The 25,885-nt window shown below is 53.6% G+C and overlaps 1 protein-coding gene across 8 annotated transcripts in view; it reads left to right on the top strand.

Annotated features, from left to right (window-relative positions):
* The window catches only part of F8 (coagulation factor VIII), an 87,073-nt gene that overhangs the window by 3,905 nt on the left and 57,283 nt on the right, over positions 1-25,885 (top strand). For 4 of the 8 annotated variants that reach the window (XM_075941247.1, XM_075941246.1, XM_075941253.1 and 1 more), the window contains exons 3-6: positions 6,936-7,284; positions 19,140-19,264; positions 21,757-21,879; positions 22,643-22,855. In XM_075941247.1, coding sequence (XP_075797362.1) covers positions 6,959-7,284; positions 19,140-19,264; positions 21,757-21,879; positions 22,643-22,855 — 787 coding nt within the window. In that variant the 5' untranslated portion in view covers positions 6,936-6,958. Of the gene's footprint in view, positions 1-6,935; positions 7,285-7,314; positions 7,422-13,886; positions 14,347-19,139; positions 19,265-21,756; positions 21,880-22,642; positions 22,856-25,885 lie in introns of those variants that run through there. The other 4 variants (XM_075941248.1, XM_075941251.1, XM_075941252.1 and 1 more) reach the window with 4 other exon arrangements.

Below are 25,885 nucleotides of genomic sequence, written 5' to 3'. Positions count from 1 at the left end.
AAGAGGTGGTGGTGAAGCCCTGTGGCCCACCTGAAGTCAGGTGAAACCCCTGCTGGTCTTGCATGCTCTGAGGGCCCCCCCCTTGCGGCTGGTCCATAGCTGGGGGTGCAGCACCATCCCAGGGACAGATTGAAAAGCTGAAAAACTCTTGAACAGATCAGGTTGGCAACCGGCGTCGAATCCCCCTGGAAACAGACTGGGATTCTCCTTCCTGCCAGTTTTAATGTCTAGAGTTGGTAGGTTCCAGCCTAGCAGACCCCCACAGCTGTTTGCATTGGGTTTTTCCATATCACTATCCCACACATGCAGAGTATGCATCCTGCTTCCTTTGTCTCCTGAGTGTTGGTTGGGAGCAGTTTCTTTTGGGATAGCCAAGTACCTTTGGAGCTTCTTTCCCCGTGGAATTGTCTTCAGCATCCGGCGTTAAATACAGCCCGGTTTGGGCTTGCGGAGGGCTACATTGGTGAGATGGCTGCCTGGCTCCCCTGGTGCTTGGGCAGTGCTCGTAACCAGGGCCCTACCGAGCTCACTGTCCATTTCGGTCAGTGTCGTGGCCAGAGGGTTTACGTTCGCGTCAGTCTCACATGTCCAGCTGTTTACATCTAACATGGCGTCACTGTAGCCATGGGAGTCCCGACCCAAACGCGCTGGGAGGGCGGAGGAGGAATATGGAAAGTGTGGGGCTCTAGGGCCCCAGTGCATGCGAGGTGTGGGGGAAGGGAGGGGGGCACACGGGTTGCAAGTGGAACCCCAGTGGGCCGCAGGCAGCGGAGATTGGCATAGGTCCTTTCTAGTGAAGGAAGAGCAAGCCAAGGATAAATACCAGCTGCATGGATTTTGGACAAGCCTGGGGTGTGGTGTGACAAGATCCTTGTTAGTCCTTAAGGTGCCACATGACTCCTGCTCATGTTGCTGAAACAGGCTAATGCGGCCCCCTCTGAAATCTGACATCCAGGAGTCTGGTAAGTGGAGGGCGCGGTTCCAGTAGCACAGGAGCTTGTATCCAGCGTCAGGGCACCACTGTGCTTGGTGCTGCACAGCACACAATGAAAGACAGGCCCGGGCTCAGAGTCATCAGGGTGCCCAGACAGCAGTGGGCGGAGAGGGAGCTTTTGCCCTGGTTTACAGCTGGGGAAGTGAGGCACAGGAACTGGGCTAAAGAAAGTCTCCTCTAGAGTGAGGAGTTGGTGCCTACGAAGGTCTCAGCCACAAGGGCATCCTCCCTCTCTTGGCTGGGCCCGTGTGCTGCGGACATGGCCAAGGGCCTCCAGAGCCTCTGGGACATCTGCCATGAACTCCCAGCCCTAGAAGCCACTGAGAATTGGCACAGGGAGGTTAAAGGTGGCTCATGGGAGACGCGCCCGCCAAGGAGAGTGGCACAAAGAACCGATGAGCCCCTGGATTCCGGTTTGCTCGCAGCCCTGCGTAGGGCAGCTCACCTGCTCTCTAGTCCTCGCCTTGCGAAGGGCGATGGGACGTGCTTCCCGTCTGCGCAGCAGAGCTTCCACCGGGCAGGTTTCCCTCGTCTGCGGGCGTCCGGGCGTCGTGTCGCTCTCGCCGCCACTGGTGCCCAAGCTGTGCTCAGTGGGCGCGCTGGCTCAGGCAAAAGGCTGCCAGAGCATTGCGCTGGGAGCGCTGGTGCCTCGTTGGAGGCGGTTTCAGTGGGCAGCTTTTCGGTGGTGCCCTTAAGTAGGCTTGATTGAGGGGGGAAGATGCGGGGAGGCAGCGGGGCCTCTGACCAGTTCATTTCTCTGGCTAAACTGATGTGAGCTGCCAGCTTTGCCCATCTTGCCCCCGGAGAAGCCTCTCCTGGCCAAGGGTCTCAGAGCAGCCAAGAGTTAGGATCAACTCAGGGTCACAGACAGGGGCACAGAGATGTTAAGTGATTTGCCAAAGGCCAGAAACCGAATCAGTGGAGAAGGCTGGCACAGCCCACAGATCTCCCAACTCCACAATCTCTCCCTTCATCAAAAGACGCCCCTTTCCCCGCCAGCCTTTAGATGCAGTTCTAGTGGTCCCCTGTTCTGAAATTTAGCTAGATGTATGTAGATAAAGAGCCAAAAATTAAATGAAAAAAGGACAAAATATTTTGGGTCAACATATTTTTTTCCTTGTTGAGAAAAGCAAAACCAAAACAATTATATAGAGTCAACCTATTTTTCCATTTGATTCTATTCCCGACTAATCCAACATCACCCAGCAGGCCAGAGGCAAAGTCACCTTTCCTCACTCTGTGCCTCAGTTTTTCCAGCTGTGGAATGGGAACAATGATTCTGCCCTCCTGTGTCAAGTGCTGCACAACTTATGAATGAAAAGCGCTAGGCAGCCGGGTGTTATTCTTGTGAGTTGTTAAGCGCTTTACAGGTGAAAGGGTGCAGACAGCCCTGGCCCTGGAGAATGCACATCCTCACTGAGACGAGCCGCAACATTGACAGGATGCCGTGGGGATACCCACCACATGCTTTTGCCCTAGTCAGATGTTTGCTGCAAAACATGTTTTGGTTTTTTCAAACCTTTGGGGCTCAAGTCGAAAGCTGCTGCCGCTTCTAGAGGAATTGCTAGATTCTGATTTCCCTGCTTTGAGCTGTGGGGAGAGTGTTTTCACCCAGGTTTGTTAGCTAGCTGCTGTGTCAGCCATCCCCGCAGAGAGCCAGGAGGAAGGAGTGGGCAGTCCCTCAGAGAACTGGGTTTTTTCTCTTGCTACAGGGGAGAGTCCCTAGAAAATTTTGCATCCCTTGCAGGAGCTCTGCTAGATAGCATCATTGCTTGGAAGGGTTTCCCCCGCTGCGGCCCGGCTCTGTGTGCTTGCGAGGGGAGGGAGTTGTGCTGGGAAGAGACGGGGTCCTACCCCCATGGAAGTGCCTTGGGTGGCCCCTTCGCTACTGCAGCATGCACAGGCGCGCAGAGCCAAGGGGCAGCGCAGCTGGTGTCAGTGACATTGCGGCACTAACGACTGATCTGCCCCAGGGCTCATAGCGATGGGAGGGGAGGCAAATGACATCACACGGCTCTGTACTGCAGAGGCTGGAATAGCTCATTGGGGCAATGGTAAAGCAGACTGAGCCCTGCCCAGCCCAGCAGACCTGAGGGACAGTCGCAAAAGCACCGGAGCCTCAAATCCTGGGCTCTGATGTCCTGTGTGGCCTTCGGCAAGTCACTTCCCTGCTCCGTGCCTCAGTTTCCCCAGCTGCGAAAGGGGGGCAGTGCTGCCCTGCCTCTCGGAGGGGCTGCGAGGCTGACACACTCCTTTGTCTAGCCTAGAGCCTGAGAGGTGAGTTCTTGGGTCTGGTCAGCAGAGGTGGGTGACGATTTCCTGGGACCCTGGGCCAGAGCAATATGGGTCCCACTCACAGCTGCACCCCTTTCTGCCCCTTCCCCGTTCCACCGCGGGTCCCCCACACTGCAGCCTGTAGCCTCTCTTGCTCCTTCCTGCCTCCGCCCCCTCCCACAGCTGGAGCCCCAAGGCCAGGGAAGCTATGCCCCCATGCCTTGGCCTCAGGGCCACAGTGGGGTGTGATCTCCAGTCCCAGGCCACGGGTGCTGGGACTTCCCTGCTAGCCCCACGCTTCTGGGGCTGCCTTCCCTCTAGGGCCCAGGTGGCTTCTTAAGTCTAATTGGGATTCAGGTGAGCCAGGAGATGCACTGGCCTGGTCCCTGTAGCCCCCCCCCCCTGCCCCGGAGCAGAGGAGCAGCCCCCTCCCCTGCCCGCACGTGCATTACTTCAGAGCAGAGGCTGGCTTCCTGGGAAGGACTCACTGGGTATTTCCCATACCACCTCATTTGCATAGCAGAGCACAAGGTAAGGCAGACCCCTCCCGCCTTTTAGTGTTTGCAGCCAGAAAACATCCAATGAGCTCAGCCAGGGAGGAGACTTTCCGGGGCCTCGCAAACGAGACGTGTGAGCTTCAGCCCCAGAAAGATTTGCATAGAACGTTCTGGTGAATCATTTCGGGGCTGCACTGTGGCCCAACGAGGGAGGTGGAGGTGTTTCCAACTCTCTTCCGCTCCCCCCTAGCCAGCCCGGTGGGTGTCTTCAGAGTGGATTCCCCATCGTGTATCCTTTTGTGGCCCTTTGGAGCACCCAGGAAGGGGATTTCCCTAGAGCCTGTAACTGACGCAGCTCAAGGGTGGCTGTGGTAGCACACTGACCCACAGTGACTTTTGCCCCATTGCTATGTCCACAGCAGCAGTTCAGATTAGGGATGTAAGCGACTAGTCGACTAGCAGATAAGCCTGGGCTTAGCGGTTCATCTAGTCAACTACTCGCTTCCCACCTTGCTGCTTCTGAATCAGAGGCAGCCGCATGGGGAGGGGGCAGTGAGGCAGCCGTGAAGCAGCCTCTGCCCACAGTGGCCGCAGGCCCTCAGCCGGTCCATGAGTGGAGCTGGTTTTTAAATGAGCTGACCTCTCGGACCAGCTCCCACCTGGCACCCGGCGCTGTTGCCCCTGATACGGAGGCAGAGATGTGGGATGGCAGGTGGGTTCCCTGGGAGTGGGCCAGAGTGCACTGGCTGCAAGCCCCGCCCCCGGGGACTATAGACTAGTCAACTAACTAGTAAAATTTCATGCGGTTAGTTAACTATTCAGTTACTCACTGTCTAACATAGTTCAGGCCACGTAGACGAGCGTCCAACGTGGCTTCTGCTCCAGAGAAGGATGAAAAAAATCCAGAGTGCTCTTACTGAATAGTGCAGTCCTATTCCAGGAATGCCAGTGTCTTTCCTGACCCTTTACGGTGACTAGCTGATGCCCAGAAACTAGGGCTGTCAAGCGCGTGCTGCCCCTTTGAAACGCTGTGGCAGTGTTTCAAAGGGGCAGTGCTGTGAGAGCCTGGGATCAGCTGGAGTCTCAGCTGATCCCAGGCTTCATTGCGCTGCCCCTTTGAAACACAAGGGTGGCACTTCGAAGGGGCAGTGCCGCACAGCTGACCCCAGGTGCTGCCCCCTTTGAAATGCAACAGTGTTTCAAAGGGGCAGCTCTGCCTGGAGTCTGGGGTCAGCTGGGGACTCCAGCTGATCTCAGGCTCCTACTGCTCTGCCCCTTTGAAATGCCCTGGCAGAGTTTCAAAGGGGCAGCGCCGCAGAAACACCTGTGATTAACGTGCTAAAAAATTAATGTGTTAATTGTGCTCTGTATAATCACAGGCGTTAATGTGCGTCAATTGACAACCCTACCAGAAACATGAAGCTTGATTAGATTTGTATCAGTCTGCACTGGGCCTGGTCTTGTTCCCACAAAAAGCAAAACTCCTGGGCTACATTTATATTGCACTTTCTTGCGCAAGAACATATGCAGATGAGCTGTGGTGATGAATATCACTGCACCTCATTTGCATACTTAATGAGCTGCCATTTTTGCGCAAGAAGAAGCAGTCTACACTGCTCTTTCTTGCACAAACCTCCTTGTGACGGAGCGCCCCCATGCTTTATGAAATGGACTCATGGACATGAATATACGTAACTCAAAGGTGGTTTGAGCGAATTATTTCATGTAACCCATCGATCTTCATGTCATGATTTGTTGGGTGTGTTTATCTTACTCTGTTGTACGCATCATTTGTGTGTGGAAAATTAGACACAGGGAGTGGGGAATCATTTGTAAGTTTCCAGTGTGTGAATGGGAGACATGGAGGGTGTTACCTGCAACTTCTAGATGAGCCACCGTTAAACAATCTTTTGTCCTTCAGTCTGAGCAGTGGTTGGTAGGGAGTGGCCTCACCTCCTTAACAGAAGGAATAGGAAAGGAGAGGCGGGGTTTTTGGCTGGGCTGCACCTGGAGGAAGGAGCCTGAGACCCCAGGGGGGCGGACACAGCCCTGGCGTAGAGTGGCAGCTGGAAGAGAGGTTTTAGGGGGAGTTTGATGAAGTTTGCACTGAGGTTTCAGTGGAGAATCAGCCGGGCGGTTTTGTTTCTTTTGATTTGTTACCTACTTTGCTCTGCCGACTTTCTCTTCTTACTCCTTCAACCCTACTGCTTCCACTTCATAAAACCGTTTTTATTTTCTATCAAACCCAGTGTAAGCGACTGTTACCTGGGGGGCAGCCAGTGACATTCCCCTTCCATTGCTAAAGGGGGCTCACCTAATTCCTTGGGTCTGATCCCATGTGGGGGGTGCTCTCTCAGGAGGCTGGGCCCTAACCTGCTCTCTCCTTGGCCCTGAAGTGGTTCAGTGTCTGTGCTGCTTCTGGGTGGGGGCAGGGACCTCAGCTCGGGGCCTTGGCTGGAGACCAGGGAGCTGGCCCAGCAGGACCGGGCGGTGAGGAGCCCCAGAGAGCGGGAAGGCGAGTGGCAGTGGCCGTGCCAGCACCCCGGGAGGCCCCCGAGGGGTCGTCTGTGACTGTGACCCCATCACACCCCCTCTTGCTCAAGAGCTGTTCTGCTGCTTATTTTCAAGCTTTGCTTTGGGTCCATTCTTCGTGGGGTTGCACGTGTGATCTCAGCCTGTTGCTCACTAGAGCCGCAGCCATGCCTACCTGCAAGGCGCCGTATGCACCAACACCGCGCAGAGCAGTGTAGGGAACACACGGTCCCCTGAGGCTGCTCGTCCTGCAGAACCAGAGCTTGGCTTTGAGTCCACGTTTCCTTCTTGGTGCATGCACCTGTCACAGGCTGGACCCAAGAGCTTTGCTATGCAGGCGCAGCTGAGGCCAGTCTCAGCCTGGTTGCATTGGGCTGCGAGAGACAGTAAAGCACCTTGCTCTCCATGGCCTGGGGGAGGCTGAACTGGGCCCCAGCCTTGCGCTTTTTCCTTCCCTGCTGAGAGAGGAGGGAGCGGGCAGGGACCACTAGCCACAGCCCTTCCTTTCCACAAGTCACTCCAGCGTTCCGAACACAAACACCCTGCACCTGGAGTGCTGCAGGCCAGGAAAAGCTCAGGCTTTGTTCAGCCTCCCTTTTCCCTTTGTTTTTTCCTCTCCTTCTGCCGGTACCACCCAGAAGACGGAGCCCGTCGCTTACGTATGTCTCTTTCTGCACCGCTCTGGTCACGACTGCCTCGCCTGACGCCTGGGAAAGCGTTCCAGAGGGTTGACCAAGTCTGGGGTTGCTGCTTCCCTCCTTTCCGCTGCGGATTAAAGCACCGGACGGAGGACACATCAGAAATGACTAGTTTTAATCAGAATCGCTTCTGCCTCCCCAGCATGAGGGCCAGCCGGCTGCGAGGAGCCCTGTGCTGCTTTCTGCTGGGTTGCCTCGTCCAGGAGGGCAGCGGAATCACCCGACGCTACTACATTGGCGCCGTGGAGACGGACTGGGACTATGTGCACAGCAGCCCGCTCTCCGCTGGGTAACACTCTTTGTGCTAGGCAGCTCTCAGCATGGCTTGGAGGAAGGGGGCACCATGTATCATGGTGGGGATGGTGGCAGACAGGCCCCGCCAGGGGCATACAACGGAACCTGTGGCGTAAATGCAGCTGTGTGTCCGTGAGTGTGTGGGCATCTGGTTGTGGGCGTACAGCGGCTTGAATGTGCATGCGTGCATCTGTGTGTGTGACTTACCCTGACCAGGCACACACGTGTGAAGGCATGTTTGTGTGTGCGTCTGTGTGTGTCGAGGTGGACACACACAATCTGATTCTCCCAGTGCCTCGCACCTGACATCGTCACTGAGGTCTGTGCAGAGTGCATAGAGCAGGTGGGCCTGGCCCTCCAGGGTTACACCGCTGTGTTTGCCTGTGCCTCCGCAGGTACAGGCGATTGCAGCTCCCGCGGCCCCTGGAGCTGCCGGTCTGCGCAGTGTAAATCCCTGTACGTGGCTCCCGCGCGTTCACCCAGGCACAGTCTGGCAGGTGGCTCACAAGACTGCTGTGGTGCTGGAGCCGCAGGGTGAGCTCCTGCAGGGCGCCTGTTACTAGCTAGGACTTGTTTTAGGCATTTCCTAGCTCTTTTATCAACGTGTATGGGGAGCTGGGAATTGCTGGGCACCCCCTCCCCTGCCGTGCTAGCTAGGCGGGTTTCTGATTTGCTTTTCGGTGAGTTGGAAGCGGGGCACAGGACTGCATTTTCTGGTCCCGGGGGTGTGGGAGTTGGCCAGCCCCTCCCAACAACTGGTTTCAGTTGCTTGTCACTTTGCCAAAGTGTAGCTGGGCGGGTGGAGTGTCTCTTGCTGGGTGTTGGCCTCACGGGGGCTATTTGAACCATTTCAGCAAAAGTACTTTGGCCATTTCCACGAATGTGATGGTGGGGGGGGATGTTTTGCCCTGGCGAATGAAGTGTGCACAAGGCATGTTTTGAGAAGTTCTAGAACCCAGGCAGGTTGGAGCAGGGGCAGAAGATTTGGAGGAGGGGTTGCCCTGGAGTCAGAGACCTGCCTTTTGCTTTTCCTGGGAAAATCTGTCCAAATTCGGCCATGCCCGAGTCTTTGAAAAATTGCAGGTTGCGTGTGCTCCGTAGAGATCTGCTAGGCTGACAGCTCAGTTCTCCATCGATGCCATCTGACCTGAGCATGGCTTAGTCCCTCATAGCTGCACCTGCACCGCCCCTCTGGGAGCACCCGCGTGCGCCCTCCAGGGGCTGCCATTACTATGCCAGGCTGCCCGGCAGCAGCCCCACCACTGTGAACCGGGAGGCGGTGCCTCCCCTGTGCTCAGGATTCCCCCTGCCAATGCCTGGGCTCTGTGGAAGGGGGAGCGGCTCAGCTGGCCTCACTGCAGGGTGCTGAGGAATTAGGGGGGAGACAGGCATGGGAGGGTGGGGCAAGGCAGCAGGGGATGGGCCTGGATAGGAGGGGAGGGGCTGGGGACATGGAAGGAAGGGAGGTAGGAGCAGATGGGGAGGAGGTGTGAAGGGGCGGGGGCAGACGAGTCTCCTGTCCCCCCTCCAGGCCCTGGAATTGAACGCAGGAGTCCCCAGTCTTCAGACTTCTGCTGTTTGCAAACGTGTGTAAAACCCGCTGGCAGAGTGTGTCCGAGTCGGCCCCTCGCGCCTGGCCCACGCACTCTGATGGCTATTGCCCCCGGGGTCTGTGCCGCGGAGCTGCGGGGCCAAGCCCTGCGGCTCACCCTGGCCCACGCACTCCGATGGCTATTGCCCCCGGGGTCTGTGCCGCGGAGCTGCGGGGCCAAGCCCTGCGGCTCACCCTGGCCCACGCACTCCGATGGCTATTGCCCCCGGGGTCTGTGCCGCGGAGCTGCGGGGCCAAGCCCTGCGGCTCACCCTGGCCCACGCACTCCGATGGCTATTGCCCCCGGGGTCTGTGCCGCGGAGCTGCGGGGCCAAGCCCTGCGGCTCACCCTGGCCCACGCACTCCGATGGCTATTGCCCCCGGGGTCTGTGCCGCGGAGCTGCGGGGCCAAGCCCTGCGGCTCACCCTGGCCCACGCACTCCGATGGCTATTGCCCCCAGGGTCTGTGCCGCGGAGCTGCGGGGCCAAGCCCTGCGGCTCACCCTGGCCCACGCACTCCGATGGCTATTGCCCCCGGGGTCTGTGCCGCGGAGCTGTGGGGCCAAGCCCTGCGGCTCACCCTGGCCCACGCACTCCGATGGCTATTGCCCCCAGGGTCTGTGCCGCGGAGCTGCGGGGCCAAGCCCTGCGGCTCACCCTGGCCCACTCACTCCGATGGCTATTGCCCCCGGGGTCTGTGCCGCGGAGCTGCGGGGCCAAGCCCTGCCGCTCACCCTGGCCCACGCACTCCAATGGCTATTGCCCCCGGGGTCTGTGCCACGGAGCTGCGGGGCCAAGCCCTGCAGGTCACCCTGGCCCACGCACTCCAATGGCTATTGCCCCCGGGGTCTGTGCCGCGGAGCTGCGGGGCCAAGCCCTGCGGCTCACCCTGGCCCACGCACTCCGATGGCTATTGCCCCCGGGGTCTGTGCCGTGGAGCTGCGGGGCCAAGCCCTGAGGCTCACCCTGGCCCACGCACTCCGATGGCTATTGCCCCCAGGGTCTGTGCCGCGGAGCTGCGGGGCCAAGCCCTGCGGCTCACCCTGGCCCACGCACTCCGATGGCTATTGCCCCCAGGGTCTGTGCCGCGGAGCTGCGGGGCCAAGCCCTGCGGCTCACCCGTGCGTCCGCGCTCTTCGCACGTGTGACGACGCGTCGGGATTTTCCCATCTCCTGCACCCCCGAAATGGCATGAACAGACTCCCCCAGCCAGTAGAATGGAGGTTGTTTATTGCTCCTCCAGCACAGCGCAGCACAGATGTAATCTGGTTACAGGAACTGGGGCTAAGAGGCCTCAGTGCCCCCCCTTGAGATAGGGGAGTCCCAGCCCCCTCCCCAGCTCCTTCTTCCCTGCCTTCCAGCCAGGAACTAACTCCCCCTCCTCCAGCCCTGCCCACAGCCAGGGCAGCATCCACCTCCCTTTGTTTCTCCCCATGGGGGGCCGCAGGTCAGACAGGTTTTTGAGTCACCTTTGCATAATAAGGTTTTCCCTGCTGGGTCTTGCTCCAGACAGCAGGGGTCACCACAGCCCAGCAAGTACCCCCACTACGTCACCACAGCCCAGCAAGTACCCCCACTACGTCACAGCCCAGCAAGTACCCCCACTACGTCACCACAGCCCGGCAAGTACCCCCACTACGTCACAGCCCAGCAAGTACCCCCACTACATCACCACAGCCCAGCAAGTACCCCCACTACATCACCACAGCCCAGCAAGTACCCCCACTACGTCACAGCCCAGCAAGTACCCCCACTACGTCACCACAGCCCAGCAAGTACCCCCACTACATCACCACAGCCCGGCAAGTACCCCCGCTACGTCACAGCCCAGCAAGTACCCCCACTACATCACAGCACGTTCATTGCTTTTGTGTTTAGATCTCTTTCTTGTCTTGCTCATTGTGACCCTTCACGCTGCCCCTCGGGCCCAGCGCCTCTTTGACCACATGGTCGCGCCTTTTTCCCCAGAGCCCCTGCCTCCTTCAGTGTGCAGGAGGGGTCTGCGCTGAGAATGGCGAGGGGGCGTGTAGAGAAAGGCTGTTGTCCGTAGGGCCTTTCCTCCGTTTGTGGCGGAACTGTTGAATGAGGCAGGCGATTGCAGAGACAGCTTCCCCAATTATCACCTCTAATATCATTAGCTCACAGACATTAACCTCCCCCCCACCCCCCTCTGTTCTAAAATCTGATTTGCCCTTTTCATATGTGTTCACTTTTTTTAATTGTATCCTTTGGTATATCTGGTCGTGCCAATTTTCTTCCACTATTTGATCTGAGGAAGTGGGTCTGGCCCACGAAAGCTCATCACCTAATAAACCACCTTGTTAGTCTTTAAAGTGCTGCCTAGTCCTGCCTTTTGGTTCAGCTACACCAGACTGACACGGCTACATCTCTATTACTAGAAAGAAAAAGGTGAGTCTCATGGGAAAGGCAGTTGACGGCTGCCCTGGAGAACTGGAGTCTATCCATGCCTCTGCCACTGTGTTCCTGTGTGGTGCTGGGCAAGTCACTTAACCCATATTTTCCACAGGTGTCACTACTTCTGTGTTCTTCATTTTCTGGATGCCTGAGGAGTGCAGAGGACAAAGAGGCAATGACTGTAGTCCAGGCAAATGAGAAGCTGGGGCTGGGCTGTGGGAAGGGAGGGATGGGCAGAGTAGAGAGACAAATAGAGGGGAGACAGAGCTGCCTATTCGCTGAGTGCAGCATGGCTGTGTAATTACAGATTGTATTGTGGTGTGAGGGAACCAAACTAAGGGTCCACAGGGCACTTCGAGTCTGGCCTTTCCTAACTTGATTTTCAGGTGCAATGTTCTGCCCGTGTAGTTTGTTGGATTTAATTACACATGGAACTCGTGGACAACCCGGCCACATAGCTGGGCTGATCCATCTGTGGGCCAGATTCTGGGCTCCATTAAATCCAGACTGCCACTGTATTCCTCTGGGTGTCTGCTGGCGCCAGAGAGCGGTGTATGGTCCTCTAACTCTCCTCACGCCTATTCAATGATGCGCCAGTCATGATTTGGGGTTCATGGCCCACATTCCATGGGGCAGCCCCCCGTCTGCCGCATCAAGGAGGGGTTTGGAATCACTGTGTATTTGGAAAAGAGGTCTTAGCCTCCTGGATTGTTGTGTACTCCCCCTTCCTCCCTTTAGTCTCCCACTGTCTCAGCTTGAATGTCACCTGAGAAGGAATTCTGTCCTCTAACCCCCGCCCCCAGTCTCATCTCTCTACTCTGCCCGCGCCTCTCCTCCCACGGTCCAGCCCCAGCTTCTCGTTTGCCTGACTCAGTCATTGCCTCTTTGTCCTCTGCACTGCCCCCAATCGTCTTCCCTTCTGACTGCTGCCCCGCGCCCAGCCCTGCTTTCTGCCTGGGCTGTCTGGCTCTTGGGCAATGCAGCAGGCTAGCGAGGCTCGGAATACGGGTGGTGTTAGGGGAAGCCTGGTAGATGAAGAGGCTCCATGTATGCAGGGCTGGATTACCCAATAGGGAGACTACGCACGTGCTTAGGGCACCCGCAAAGCAGGGGCACCAAAAAAAAAAGAGATTTTACGGGCTAGTGTTGTTTTTATTGTGAATTACATATGGGGGGCACCACAATCTTTTCAGTGCTTAAGGCCTCTACCGGTCTTAATCTGGCCCTGCATGTATGCACAAGCTCTTGATCAGTCCTAGGTGTGGGTACCAGAGGGTCTGCTCTGTGCCCAAGGGGCACTAGCATGTCACAGGGCGTCCCCGCTATAAGTCACCCTGGGATACATCCGTTCCGCACTAGAGTCACTGTCGCTTGTAGGAACGGATGCGTTATGAACCCTCCCCTTCCCCACTGGAGTTGTGCAGAAAAACCCACTTGTGCAAATGGAAGTCAGCTGCGGGGAAACCATTCCCCACTCTAAGTTGTTTCGCTATAAGTCCAAGTGCTTTGGAATGTATCTTGGACTTAGCGCGAGGACGGCCTGTATCGGATTACCCCGGCCAACGGCAGAGGCCCTGCTGGGAATGACCTCACAGCTTCTGAGAGTGCTGATTGGTTACTGCTTCTGGGGACAGAATGACGGGAAGTGTTCTCCAGTTACAGTGCTGGGGTCCATATCCCGTTCAGGTGCCTGAAGATGTCTGTGCTGTGTCTTCTCCTGGCGGTAGGGCTGAAGGACTTTGCTGAGAGATACACAGGCCTGCTGCTACTATCTAAGGGTATGTCTAGTTCGAACTCGGGTGGTAGTGCAGACATACCCTAAGCTACCTTCATCAGTGGTATCTGAGGGTATGTCTACACTACCCCGCTAGTTCGAACTAGCGGGGTAATGTATGCATACCGCACTTGCTAATGAAGCCCGGGATTTGAATTTCCCTGGCTTCATTAGCATAAGCGGGGAGCCGCCATTTTTAAATCCCCGCTGCTTCGAACCCCATGCAGCGCGGCTACACGGGGCTCGAACTAGGTAGTTCGGACTAGGTTCCTATTCCGAACTACCGTTACTCCTCGTGAAATGAGGTGTACCGGTAGTTCGGAATAGGCACCCTAGTCCGAACTACCTAGTTCGAGCCCCGTGTAGCCGCGCTGCACGGGGTTCGAAGCAGCGGGGATTTAAAAATGGCGGCTCCCCGCTTATGCTAATGAAGCCCGGGAAATTCAAATCCCGGGCTTCATTAGCAAGTGCGGTATGCATACATTACCCCGCTAGTTCGAATTAGGAGGGTAGTGTAGACATACCCTGAGGAAGTGGGTCTGGCCCACGAAAGCTCATCATCTAATAAACCATCTTGTTAGTCTTTAAAGTGCTACATTGTCCTGCATTTTGCTTCAGCTACCCCAGACTAACACGGCTACATTTCTATCACTATTCATCAGTGGTGGCGCTCAGAACTTCTTTCTCTCTGGTGGTTCCCTTGTTTCTAATTCTTTCCCTGCCTTCCAAGAGACTAACACTATTTGGTGATTCCTGATGATGGGTGACAGGTGTCCCCTTTGTTGGGGGTGGGTGGAGTGGGGAACAGGGTCTCTGTGTGTCCTGTCAAAGCCACGAGAAGCTCTTCTGAGCCTCCAAGTCCTCCTTTGGCCACAGAGGACTGCCTGGAAACGTAGGACTTTAGCACAACAATGCAGCCTGTTTTCCTTGGCTGCCTCAGAGCTCTGAAGAAATTGCTAGATAAGGAAGCCTAACAATGCTGACGAAATGTTCCAGGCACTATCTGCCTTCACTTTAGTTTGCCCTTAGGACAAGAGTTCCTGATTCCTGAGTAAGAGATCTGATCCGATAAGATGTCCTGCCAGAAATGCTTGGACGTCCGAACTCTTGCTTCATCTCTGATCCAGAGCCAAGCCAACTCTCTGGATTCTGTGCTGTTATTGAAGCTTGCAGGGAATGCAAAGCAAGCAATGGCATTTGTGCAGCAGCTGCCTCGCCTTGGCTAGCTGACTCCCCATGGTCACAGTATTTAAGGACCAGATTCTAGCCTGATCCATGTGAGTACTTTTGTGCTGGCGCCATTCCTCAGGCCAGGGGAGTGACGGGTGACTTACAGGAGCATGCAGGAGACCAGAATTGGGTCGCACAGCGCTGAATTCGCTGCTTCACTCCCCCCACCCAGATTTTCCTGGCATCAAGGTTCGAACAGTCTGTCTCGTTTCTGTGGAGTGACCAAAGCCTTTCCTCTCTGGGCTGCAGCTGGGAGTGCAAAATGATGCAGTCTAGTGACTCTGCCGTGGCTACTGTGAAGTGAATTGGTGGCCTCATTGGAGCAACAGAATCCAACTGGCAGGCTTTGTGAATAGGCCGTGGAGACGAAATTCACCTCCTCCTCCCTGATCCATCCAAAGCAGACTGCAGGCGTCCGGGCAGGCAGGAGGGGCAGGAGATGCTTTCACTGCTGCGATCTTGCTCTGTGCTTTCAGGAAACCACTGCTCATCAGCAGAGCTTGGGGACATTTTTCAGTTCAATTGAATGTGATTGTAGCTCCGGCCCTTCCCAGTCTTTTGTATCTGTCACTGGGTCTCGTTCCATTTCCCCTGCAGGAAGAATTCAGCCAGCTACTGCTATTACAAATGCAGGATTAGTCAGCAGGGAAGGAATCTCTTGTGGAGGCAAATAGCAACTGGCTTGTGTTCCAAAGCAAACCCGCTGCACAGTCTGGGAGAGCATTAGCTACTGGAAATGGACTGTGGGCTGAGACTGATCAGGAAACCTGCAGTCCCTGGAGAGACTCAGAGTTTTGTCAGTCTGAGAAACGTACCGCGTTTCTGCTGGACAGTGACTGGGGAGGGAGCGTTAAACAATCAGTAGCAGGTCTAGGTAGTGCAGTGGGTGTGTTAAATGCAGCCAGCCCGCCTCACAGAGGATGTGAGCTGGAGCACTGCCCTGCCAAGGCTTGGACACAGGGCCGCCTGTATGGGGCACCTAGGCTGCAGAACTAGGATTGCCAGATGGTTTCCCAAAAAATACCAAACAAAACAAACAAACAAAAACAACAGGGGGAAAAAATTGTGAGCAAAACAAAGGAGGGGGGAGGGCAGAAAAAGTTGTTGAACGAAAAACAAAAAAGGAAAGTGATGGAACTGACCCAGCCGAAATGCAGTCGCGGCTCCAACCACTCTCCCCACCCCACCAGGCACTGCGGGGAGCCAGCACGGGGCTGCCACATGTCCCAAGCGGCTTCTGTAGGGGGCCGAGCCGGGCCCCGGGAAAACCAGGAAGTACCGGCCATTTTGGGTGTCCGGTATTTTCTGAATTTTTTTACCAGCCAGAAGGCAAAAATACTGGGCTGTCCGGTTCAGTACCGACACCTGGCAACCCTGGCAAGAACAGACTCCGACAGCTGAATGCTCAGCATCCGACCTCCCTCTCCTGAGCAAGCTGCTTGGGATGGAAGCTCCCCTCCCCCCAAATAGTGCCACCGGGGCTTAGCGACCAGGTCCAAGAAGCAGTGAGAGATTGATTAAAAGTGGAAGTTACACCCTAGTGAGAAATAGGGAGGAGCGTAAGAGACTAGTGGACTGTCTGATGAGCAGAAGCTTGTCGATAGTCAGCTAGTGATGCGACTAGTTGTGCTCAGAGAGAGGCAGCAAGGGGGAGAGCAGGAGCCGGTGCTGGGGGGAGCAGGCTTAAAAGCCAGTTCCCCCGGCACTGTCTCTGCGGGGGGCAGGGAAGCAGAGGCACAGTGGAAACGGTGCGAGCGGGGACGGAAGCAGTCTCTGCTCACACTGCTTCTGCTGCGATTCTGCTTGTATGTGGCAAAGGCAGAAGCCCCGCAGGGAGTGCAGGACTCCCCTGCTGCCCCACACTCCCTGCCAGGCTTCCTTTTGAAATGTAGCAAGAGCCCCAACAGGGCTCTCGTACATTTCAAAGGCTGAGATTCTGCAGGGAGCGTGGGGCCAGTGGGTAAGTCCCTGCTGGCCCCACACTCCCTGTGGGGCTTCTGCTTTTGAACTGTAGCAAGAGCTCAGTAGGGCTCTTGCTACAGTTCAAAGGTGGAGGTGTCTTTATAGACTCATCAGATAGTCAATGGACATCCCATCGACTATCCAGTTAGTTAATTAATCTAAATGTAACATCCCTAGCATAAACTCTGTCAAATTAAGTGTAATACTATAATAAAAAGAGCCAAAAAGGAGTTTGAAGAGCAGCTAGCCAAAACCTCAAAAAGAAATAGCAAAATGGTTTTTAAGTACATCAGAAGCAGGAAACCAGCTGAACAACCAGTGGGACCCTTGGACAATTAAGATGCTAAAGGAGAACTCAAAGACAATAAGGTCATTGCGGAAAAACTAAATGAATTCTTTGCTTCGTTTTCATGGCTGACAATGGGAGGGAGATTTCCAAACCTGAGCTATTCTTTTTAAGCTGACAAATCTGAGGAATTGTCCCACATTAAGGTGTAATTAGAGGAGGATTTGGAACAAAATGATAAACTAACAGTGACAAGTCACCGGGACCGGATGGCATTCGCCCAAGAGTCCTGAAAGCACTCAAATGGGAAATTGCAGAGCTTTTACCTGTGGTTTGTAACCGATCCTTTAAATCCGCTTCTCTACCTGATGACTGGAAGATAGCTAATGTGATGCCAATATTTAAATAGGGCTCTAGAGGTGATCCTGGCAATTACAGACCAGTACAACTAATGTCAGTACCGGGCAAATTAGTTGAAACTATAGTAAAAAATAAATTGTTATGGAAGAACATAATTTGTTGGGGGAAAGTCAACATGGTTTCTGTAAAGGGAAATCATGTCTTACTAATCTGCTACAGTTCTTTGAGGGGGTCAACAAGCATGTGGATGGGGGATCCAGTGAATATAGTGTTAAATTTCCAGAAAGCCTTTGACAAGGTCCCTCACCAATGCCTCTTAAGCAAAATTCGTTATCATGGGATAAGAGGGAAGGTCCTTTCATGGACTGATAACTGGTTAATAGACAGGAAAGAAGGGTAGGAATAAATAAGTTTTCCGAGTGGAGAAGTAACTAGTGGGGTCCCCCAAGGGTCCGTCCTAGGACCAATCCTATTCAACCTATTTATAAATGATCTGGAGAAAGGGGTGATCAGTGAGGTGGCAAAATAGGCAGATGATCCCAAACTGCTCAAGAGAGGTAAGACCAAAGCAGACTGAAGAGCTTCCAAAAGATCTCCCCAAACTCAGTGATTGGGCAACAAAATGGCAAATGAAATGTAATGTTGATAAATGTAAAGTCATGCCCATTGGACAAAATAATCCCAACGACACATACAGTATGATAGGGGCTAATTTAGCTACAGCTACTCAAGAGAGAGATCTTGGAGTCACTGTGGCTAGTTCTCTACAAACATCCACTCAGGTGCAGCAGCCGTCACAAAACACAAACAGAATGTTGGGAGTCATTTAAAAAGGGATAGAGAATAAGACAGAGAATAGCTTATTGCCGCTGTATAAAACCAGGGCACGCCCACATCTTGAATGCTGTGTACAGGTGTGGTTGTTTCATCTCAAAAAAGATACACTGGCATTGGAAAAAGTTCAGAAAAGGGCAACAAAAATGCTGAGAGGTTTGGAACGGGTCCCCTGTGAAGAGATATTAAAGAGACTGGGACTTTTCAGCTTAGAAAGGAGGAGACTAAGGGGGGATATGACAGAGGTCTATAAAATCATGAGTGGTGTGGAAAAAGTGAATAAGGAAAAAATATTGTTCCCATAATACAAGAACTTGGGGTCATCAACTGAAGTTAATAGGCAGCAGGTTTAACACAAACAAAAGGAAATATTTCTTCATGCAACACACAGTCAACCTGTGGAACTCCTTGCCAGAGGATGTGGTGAAGACTAGGACTTTAACAGTATTCAAAAAAGAGCTAGGTAAATTAATGGGGGTTAGATCTATCAGTGGCTGTTAGCCAGGATGGGTAGAAATCGTGTCCTTCTCCTGTTTGTCAAAGGCTGAAAATGGATGACAGGGGAGGGATCACGTGATGATTCCCTGTTCTGGTCATTCCCTCTGGGGCACCTGGCGTTGGCCAATGTGGGCAGACAGGACACTGGGCTGGAGGGGCTGTTGGTCTGACCCCGTCTGGCCGCTCTTATGACTCTATATAGTCTGTTGCATGAAGGAGAGCCACACTTTCAGTCCACGTGTCAGTCATTCTGTGGGTCTTTCTCTTTGGATGAAGAGGGTTCTTCTGAACAGGATTCCACAGCTGAGTGGGTGCACTGGGAGCTTTACTTTGCTCTGAAGCACGAGAGCCTGGCTCCTACTGAAGGAAGGGCGCTAGACTAGGTGTTCTAGGTGCTCTTAGCGGGGATGGTGAGTCGCACATGCCTGCAGTTGAAAAGATGTAAACATAAATGTGTGAGGAAATTTGGCAACCCTGGATCCTTGTGTTAGGTAGGGTAACGGATGACATAGAGATTATGTTTCTTAGCAAGCTCTTAGCACCTCAGACACATAGATTCGCATGTTCACAGTCAACCGATCAATCACACGCATCGGGGTTGGCTTTAGCCAGTATGTGTGTATTGTATGAAATGGTCAGAAGTCTTATTGTGATGTGTCTTAATCCAGAAAGACTCATCATGTTATGTCCTTATAGATAATTTAGATAATTTGCGTGAAGAACTGTTTAAAAACTCACGCAGTGGGTACTAGGAAATTTGCAGAGGGTAATAGGGCAGGTATGGACTAGAACTGACATGAAGGTGTGATATTTTGGGGAAAAGGGAGGAACAGGATATTTGCAAACAGTTTATAGCTGGATCTGTACAACTAGTGCGAGCTTCTTTCTTCTTTAATGCAGAGCCCCAGAGATGCGAAGCCAAAAGCCATCTATGGCCAGCATTTCCACGCGATACAAGAAGGCAGTGTTTGTGGAATATACTGATTCCTCGTTCACGCAAATCAAGCCCAAACCAGCCTGGATGGGTAATGTGAATGACTGTTATCGCTAGTCTAATGAGCTATAGTTTTATATACATCTGATGGTCTTTATTTATGCTAGACAGAATGGTGAGGAGAAGGTAGAGGAACCTAGACAGATAGGCTGTGTCTAGACTGGCAAGTTTTTCTGCAAAATCAGATGATTTTGCGGAAAAACTTGCCAGCTGTCTACACTGGCCGCTTGAATTTCCGCAAAAGCACTGACGCTCTCATGTAAGATTGTCAGTGCTTTTCCAGAAATACTATGCTGCTCCCATTTGGGCAAAAGTCTTTTTCCGAAAGACTTTTGCGCAAAAGGGCCAGTGTAGACAGCATAGTAGCGTTTTCTGCAAAAAAGCCCCGATTGCGAAAATGGCGATCGGGGCTTTTTTGTGGAAAACCGTGTCTAGATTGGCCATGGACGCTTTTCTGCAAAAAGTGCTTTTGTGGAAAAGCATCCTGCCAATCTAGACCTGCTTTTCTGAAAATGCTTTTAACGGAAAACTTTTCCGTTAAAAGCATTTTCAGAAAATCTTGCCAGTGTAGACGTAGCCATACAGTTTTAACTGGGGATATGCTCTATTGTGTACTACAAGGGTGAAGATAGATAGTTCACCTTTCCTGCCAAATGATCCCAGATCACAGTGATCAGTACCCACCAGTAAAATGCGACGCATGGGAACGACTTGCAGTGCACTGCAGCATTAGCTCGTGCGGGGCACCTGCAAGTGTAGCATGGTGAGGCGTTGGGAAAGAATTGCCCAGGGAATCAAGCTCCCATCTGAAAAGCACAGACTCAGTCCCAGAGGGAGATGCAGTAGCAGCATCTTCTCAACTCACTGTTCCTTGGTCCACGTCAGCATGTTCGCTGCCTTATCCCTGCACAGTAACATTTCTGAACAGCCACAACTTTCAGTGGCTCAAAAGGAAACAGTTCCTGTAACCCTTAAGATTCCTGTCGCTGTTTTGGTCACCCGCCTTGCAGGGGCCTTTTGGGGTCTTTTTGATCCAACATAGGTTGCTGTCAGTGACATGTAGCCTCTGAGGTTATTAAACGTGCTCAGGAAATTGAAGTCTCTTCAAGCACATTGCTCAGTTCCAGTCCCTTTGTAGCCGTGCTGATATTGCTACTTTAAGAAGTGTTTTTTCTTTAAAGAAAACCCCTCAGCATTGATATGTTTTCAGATCGTATTTCTAGCTCCAGAAGACAAGTAGGATCTTGTTTCTTTTGGAGTTGGGGGCTACTATCCTGGGTTAAAATCTTCCAAAAACTTCGATGTGTCTTTGGAGTCAGAGGCCCCTGCAGGATGCAGTGTAGCATGCAGGAGGCTAAGGTCTGTGCATACGGCAGCCAGAGGTGCGGCGGCCGCCCGAGTTGGCCTGGCCACGCTAGTTTTGGTCTGAGCTCTGACCCCAGTGGCAGCGATGCTGCAGCAGTGCGGCTGTGCAGGCCTCCCTTGTCTCAGGCAAGTAGCCGCTGCTGCTGCAGCGTTGGCCTTGGGTCCGTCTGCAGGGGAGACAGACCGAGTGCCTGTGGGACTTGGCTCCGAAGCGTTACCCTGCCTCTAAGCCCTAGCCCCTCCGGTCCCCTCGCACGTGGTGTTTCAGTCCCCCAGTCTCTGGCCTGGAAGGCTGCACGTGGCCTCCCCCATCACACTGTCTTTGTAACCCGGGATGCTTTGGGCCGGGTCGCCTGGCGGGCACAGAACCTGCAGAGTAACTCGCCTGCTGCTTGTGCCACGGCGGCACAGACCCGTGAGTCCAGGCGGGACGGCTTGGCAGCGCCGACGCAGGGGGAGGAAGGGAGCAATTGCCCTGGGGTCCAGTGATTCTAAAGGGCCCGGGGCTCCTGGCAGCAGTGGCGGCAGCTGGAGCCCAGGCCCCTTCGAGTTGCTCCCCAGAGCCATCCGCAGCGCGCTCTGGCTGGCTCTCTGGGCCAGCGGGGGGGCGGGCAGAGTGCCTGAGGCCCCACCCCATCTGGGAGCACAGAGCCGGACCCCCACCTTGGCCAGGGGCCCAGCGATCCTGTCAGCTCCCCTTGCTATGCTGCTGCAGTAGAATCAGAGAGCCCAGGGTCAGAAGGGACCAGCCCCTGTGTAGCACAGGCTGCCAGCCCCACCCACGCCCCCGGTCCACCCAAACACTGTACAGAACAGGCGGCTGCAGGAGGGGCTGCCTGGGGCCCCCCCCACAACCCTGTTCCCTTCTGCCTGGAGAGCCTGCACTACTCCCTGAGGCCTCCATGGTCAGATTCTGACAGTTGCCTGAGATAGCGAGGCCTGGACATGATGGTTCAGGGGGTCCCGCCTCCAGCCCTATGTTCCTAGGCGTCCCAGGGTGATGCCTGTAGCTGGGGATTGCAACCGTGCCCACAAAGCTGCCCCGGCTGTCAAGCGCCATACGCTCCTGGGCCCCTATGGGCCCCTGCGGGATGCCAGCTACTTCCCTTGCGTCTCTCTCTAGCTCTCACTTGCCCAGCCGTGCTCTCATTCTTTCAGGTCTCCTGGGCCCCACCATCCGAGCCGAAGTCTATGACACTGTGGTTGTCACCTTTAAGAATCTGGCTTCCCGCCCTTTCAGCCTCCATGCTGTGGGTGTGACCTACTGGAAAGCATCAGAGGGTAAGTCTGCCCCCTTCCCTCTGGCTCCTTGTCAGCTCACACAGTGCTTGTTCACAGAGGGCTAGCAGTGGGAGCAGGGAGCTGAGAATACCGGGCTGTGTTCAGAGCTAAATGAAAGAGCAACCTCTTTGCCAGCTTTTCCCATCGCAAACCTCATTCTCATGGCTGCTTTCAAACCAAAGAACCACTAACTCCCCCTAGAAACAAAAGACAGGACTATGTAGCACTTTAAAGACTAACAAGATGGTTTATTAGGTGATGAGCTTTCGTGGGCCAGACCCACTTCCTCAGATCAAATAGTGGAAGAAAATTGGCACACCCATATATACCAAAGTGATATAATAAAAAAAAAGTGAACACATATGAAAAGGACAAATCAAATTTCAGAACAGAGGGGGGATGAAGGGGAGAGGTTAATTTCTGTGAGCTAATGATATTAGAGGTGATAATTGGGGAAGCTATCTTTGTAATGGGGAAGATAAATTTGACACTTTACGACTGGGCCTTAACAAAGATGCTAATTATCTTACCCATTACAAAGATAACTTCCCCAATTATTACGTGGCTAGTGAGTGCTGATGCCCTGGTAGCACTAAAACTGCCCATCAGACAGCGGTCTCCTTGGTAGGCAGCTGCATCTGGAGAACGGCCCGGAGGAGAGATGAGCTGGGTCGGTGCTGCCCAGCCAGGTTTTAAGGAAGATGATAATGAAACCCAGGGCAGCTTTGTAGCAGTGATGAGCAGGCTGCTCTTTTGGCTTTAGGGGCAGGGTATCACGATGAGACCAGCCAGGCAGAGAAAGAAGATGACTCGGTGGATCCTGATAAGACCCACACGTATGTCTGGGAAATCCTACAGGACCAAGGACCAACAGAGTTTGACTCCTCATGTCTGACCTACTCCTACTTCTCTTACACTGACAGCGTGAAGGACATCAACTCTGGCTTGATTGGAGCCCTGCTTGTCTGCAGGCCAGGTGAGGGTACGGGGAATTGGAAGAGTGAGGGGGTGGGTTCCTCTAACCAACTGCTTATTATTGGATCTGACTGAAAAGACAATGAATCTTCCTTTCCCTGAGCAGGAATCAGCAGCAGGACCCGTGGGAGGAACCACCTCTCTTGGAGGGTGACACGTGTTCTGGGTGGCACGTTGTCCAGAGGGTGCCTCGCCCATTCCCAGGCCAGAAAGCGAACACCCTTTCGAGCTGGAAATAACTTGGCCGTGTCTTTCCCCCAACCAATTTCTAGTATTTCCCAGAGATTCCAAACCAGTTGCCGAGGCAACAATGTCAGGGTGTGAGACCTTTCACCTGTGCCGTGATCAGTCTCAGTGCTTTTCCGCGGGTACATGGGCCTCGTAAGACCCAAAGCAGATGGGGCTGCGCCAGCTGGGGTTTACAAATCATGCATAGACAATGGAGGGTGTACAGTGCCGAGCCAAATGCAGGATACTCTTGCCTGTTCTAGGCACGGTCCTTTTGCCCGGATGGAGATGGGCTACAACTTGGCTCCCAGCAGTACCTGAAGCTCAAAGGAGCAAAAAGCGATGGCAGCAGAGCACAGATGTAGGGATGGGCCGTTTCAGGTGATTAAGTACAACCCTGCAGGGCACAAGGACACTTTGATCCATCCCATCAGTGCCTGCTCCAGAGAGCCTCTGAGGCAAAAAGATCTCTCAGAACTGGGTGCCGGACAACTAAGTGGCAAATGAAATGTGATGTGGACAAGCGCCAAGTGCTGCACATTGGAAAACACGACCCCAGCGAGACGTATCAAATGATGGGGGCTAAATCCTCACCACGCCAGGGAGCTCTGGGAGTCACTGTGGAGAGGTCTCTGAAACAGCCACTCCGTGTGCAGCGGCAGCCACAAACGCAAACCGAATGGGGGAATCTTTAAGAAAGGGATCGGGTACGTCTACACTAGCCCCCTAGATCCATCTTGGGAGGCTAATGAAGGCGACTGGAATTGCAAATGAAGCCCGGGATTTAAATATCCTGCGCTTGATTTGCATGTTCCTGGCCGGTCGCCATTTTTAGAAATTGACTAGCCCGAAGTAACTGCCCGTGTCTACACGCAGCAGTGACATGGGATTCCGAAATAAAGCCCTAACTCGAATTAGCTGGTATTCCTCCAGCGATGAGGTTTACCAGCTAATTCGACTTAGGGGCTTTAATTCGGAATCCCGTTTCACTGCCACATGTAGACACGGGCAGTTACTTCGGGCTAGTCAATTTCTAAAATGGTGACCAGCTGGGAACATGCAAATCAAGCACGGGATATTTAAATCCCGGGCTTCATTTGTAATTCCGGTCGCCTTCATTAACCTCCCTAGATCGATCTAGGGGGCTAGTGTAGATGTACCCATGGAGAATGAGACAGAGAAGATCTTATTGCTTCTGTGCAAATCCATGGGACGCCTGCATCTCGAACACGGCATGCAGACGTGGGCGCCTCATCTCAGAAAGACACCTGGACATTGGAAAAGGTTCAGAAAAGGGCAACAGAAATGATGGGGGTTTGGAACGGGTCCCATATGGGGAACTATGAATACAACTGGGACTGTTCAGTTTGGAAAAGAGACAACCAAGGAGGGATACGCTGGAGGTTTATATAATTGTGACTAATCTAGAGCAGCGGTTCCCAACCTTTTCGAGCATATGGACCCCTTTTCAATCTGTTAAAATGTTACCCCCCCCAGGGGAGCGGCAGGAAGCAGCAGCCAGCACATCCCTTGTCCCGTGTTGCTTCCTCAGCTCCTGCCCCCTCCGTCCCCTGTCAAGCCACAGAGGATACAGTGAAGGGGCTTTCATGGCCAAAGGCAGCTCCTGCCCCGGCACTCCGCCCTGGGCCAGGCACCGAGCCCTGAGGAAGGAAAAAAAAAGAAAAGGAAAAGAAAAGGAGGATCGGGCCCACTGCAGACCTGGGATGGGGGAGAGGGCTGGAGCATAAATGGCAGCACAGCTGGTGGTGGGAGGGATGTGCCTTTTGGGGTGTCAAGATCCCATCTCGAGGGCAGGAGGCAGCGTGCATGCAGCCGGTCATCAGTGGTGAGCTCCGGGCAAGACCCGTCTGATGGAAAGTCCCAGTCGCGCAGTGGGCCCAATCCTTCCTTTTCTTTTCCTTTCCCTTCCTAAACTTTCCGTGGACCCCCTGCAGAACCATCGTGGACCATCACAGATCCGTGGACCACAGTTTGGAACCACTGGTCTAGAGAAGTAATAAGGAAGTGCTATTTATTCCTTCTCTTAACATAAGAACTTGGAACCACCACATTAAATTAATAGGTAGCAAGTTAAAAACAAACAAAAGGAGGTATTTCTTCACACAACACACAATAAATCTGTGGAACTCCTTGCCAGAGGACGTTGTGAAGGACAAGAATATAGCAAGTTTAAAAAAAGAAGTAGATAAATTCATGGAGGTTAGGTACATCAAATAGGGTTGCCAGATGGTTTCAACAAAAATACCAGACACACTTGACATTACATCACAATCTACGTTACATCTTATTTAGAAAATACCGGACATTTCTATTTTCTCAATTTGTTTCCTGAACAGAAAGCTGAAATACCGGACTATCCGGTTCAAAACCGGACACCTGGCGACCCTACCATCAATGGCTAGTGGTCAAAATGGGTGGGGACGGTGTCCCTAACCTCTGTTTGTCAGAAGCTGGGAATGGGTGACAGAGGGCGGCTCACTTGACGGTTCCCTGTTCTTTTCATTCCCTCTGGGGGTATGTCTACACTAGAAAGTTAGTTCGAACTAACGGACGTTAGTTCGAACTAACTTTCCTATGCGCTACACTAGCGCTCCGCTAGTTCGAATTTGAATCGAACTAGCGGAGCGCTTAGTTCGAACTAGGAAAACCTCATTTTACGAGGACTAACGCCTAGTTCGAACTAGCTAGTTCGAACTAAGGGCTGTGTAGCCCTTTAGTTCGAACTAGTGGGAGGCTAGCCCTCCCCAGGTTTCCCTGGTGGCCACTCTGGGCACAACCAGGA

This window comes from Pelodiscus sinensis, chromosome 13, assembly GCF_049634645.1.
Source record: "Pelodiscus sinensis isolate JC-2024 chromosome 13, ASM4963464v1, whole genome shotgun sequence".
Taxonomy (NCBI): Eukaryota; Metazoa; Chordata; order Testudines; family Trionychidae; genus Pelodiscus; species Pelodiscus sinensis.
The sequence above is the reverse complement of the archived record's forward strand: the minus strand, read 5'-3'. Positions and strand labels throughout refer to the sequence as shown.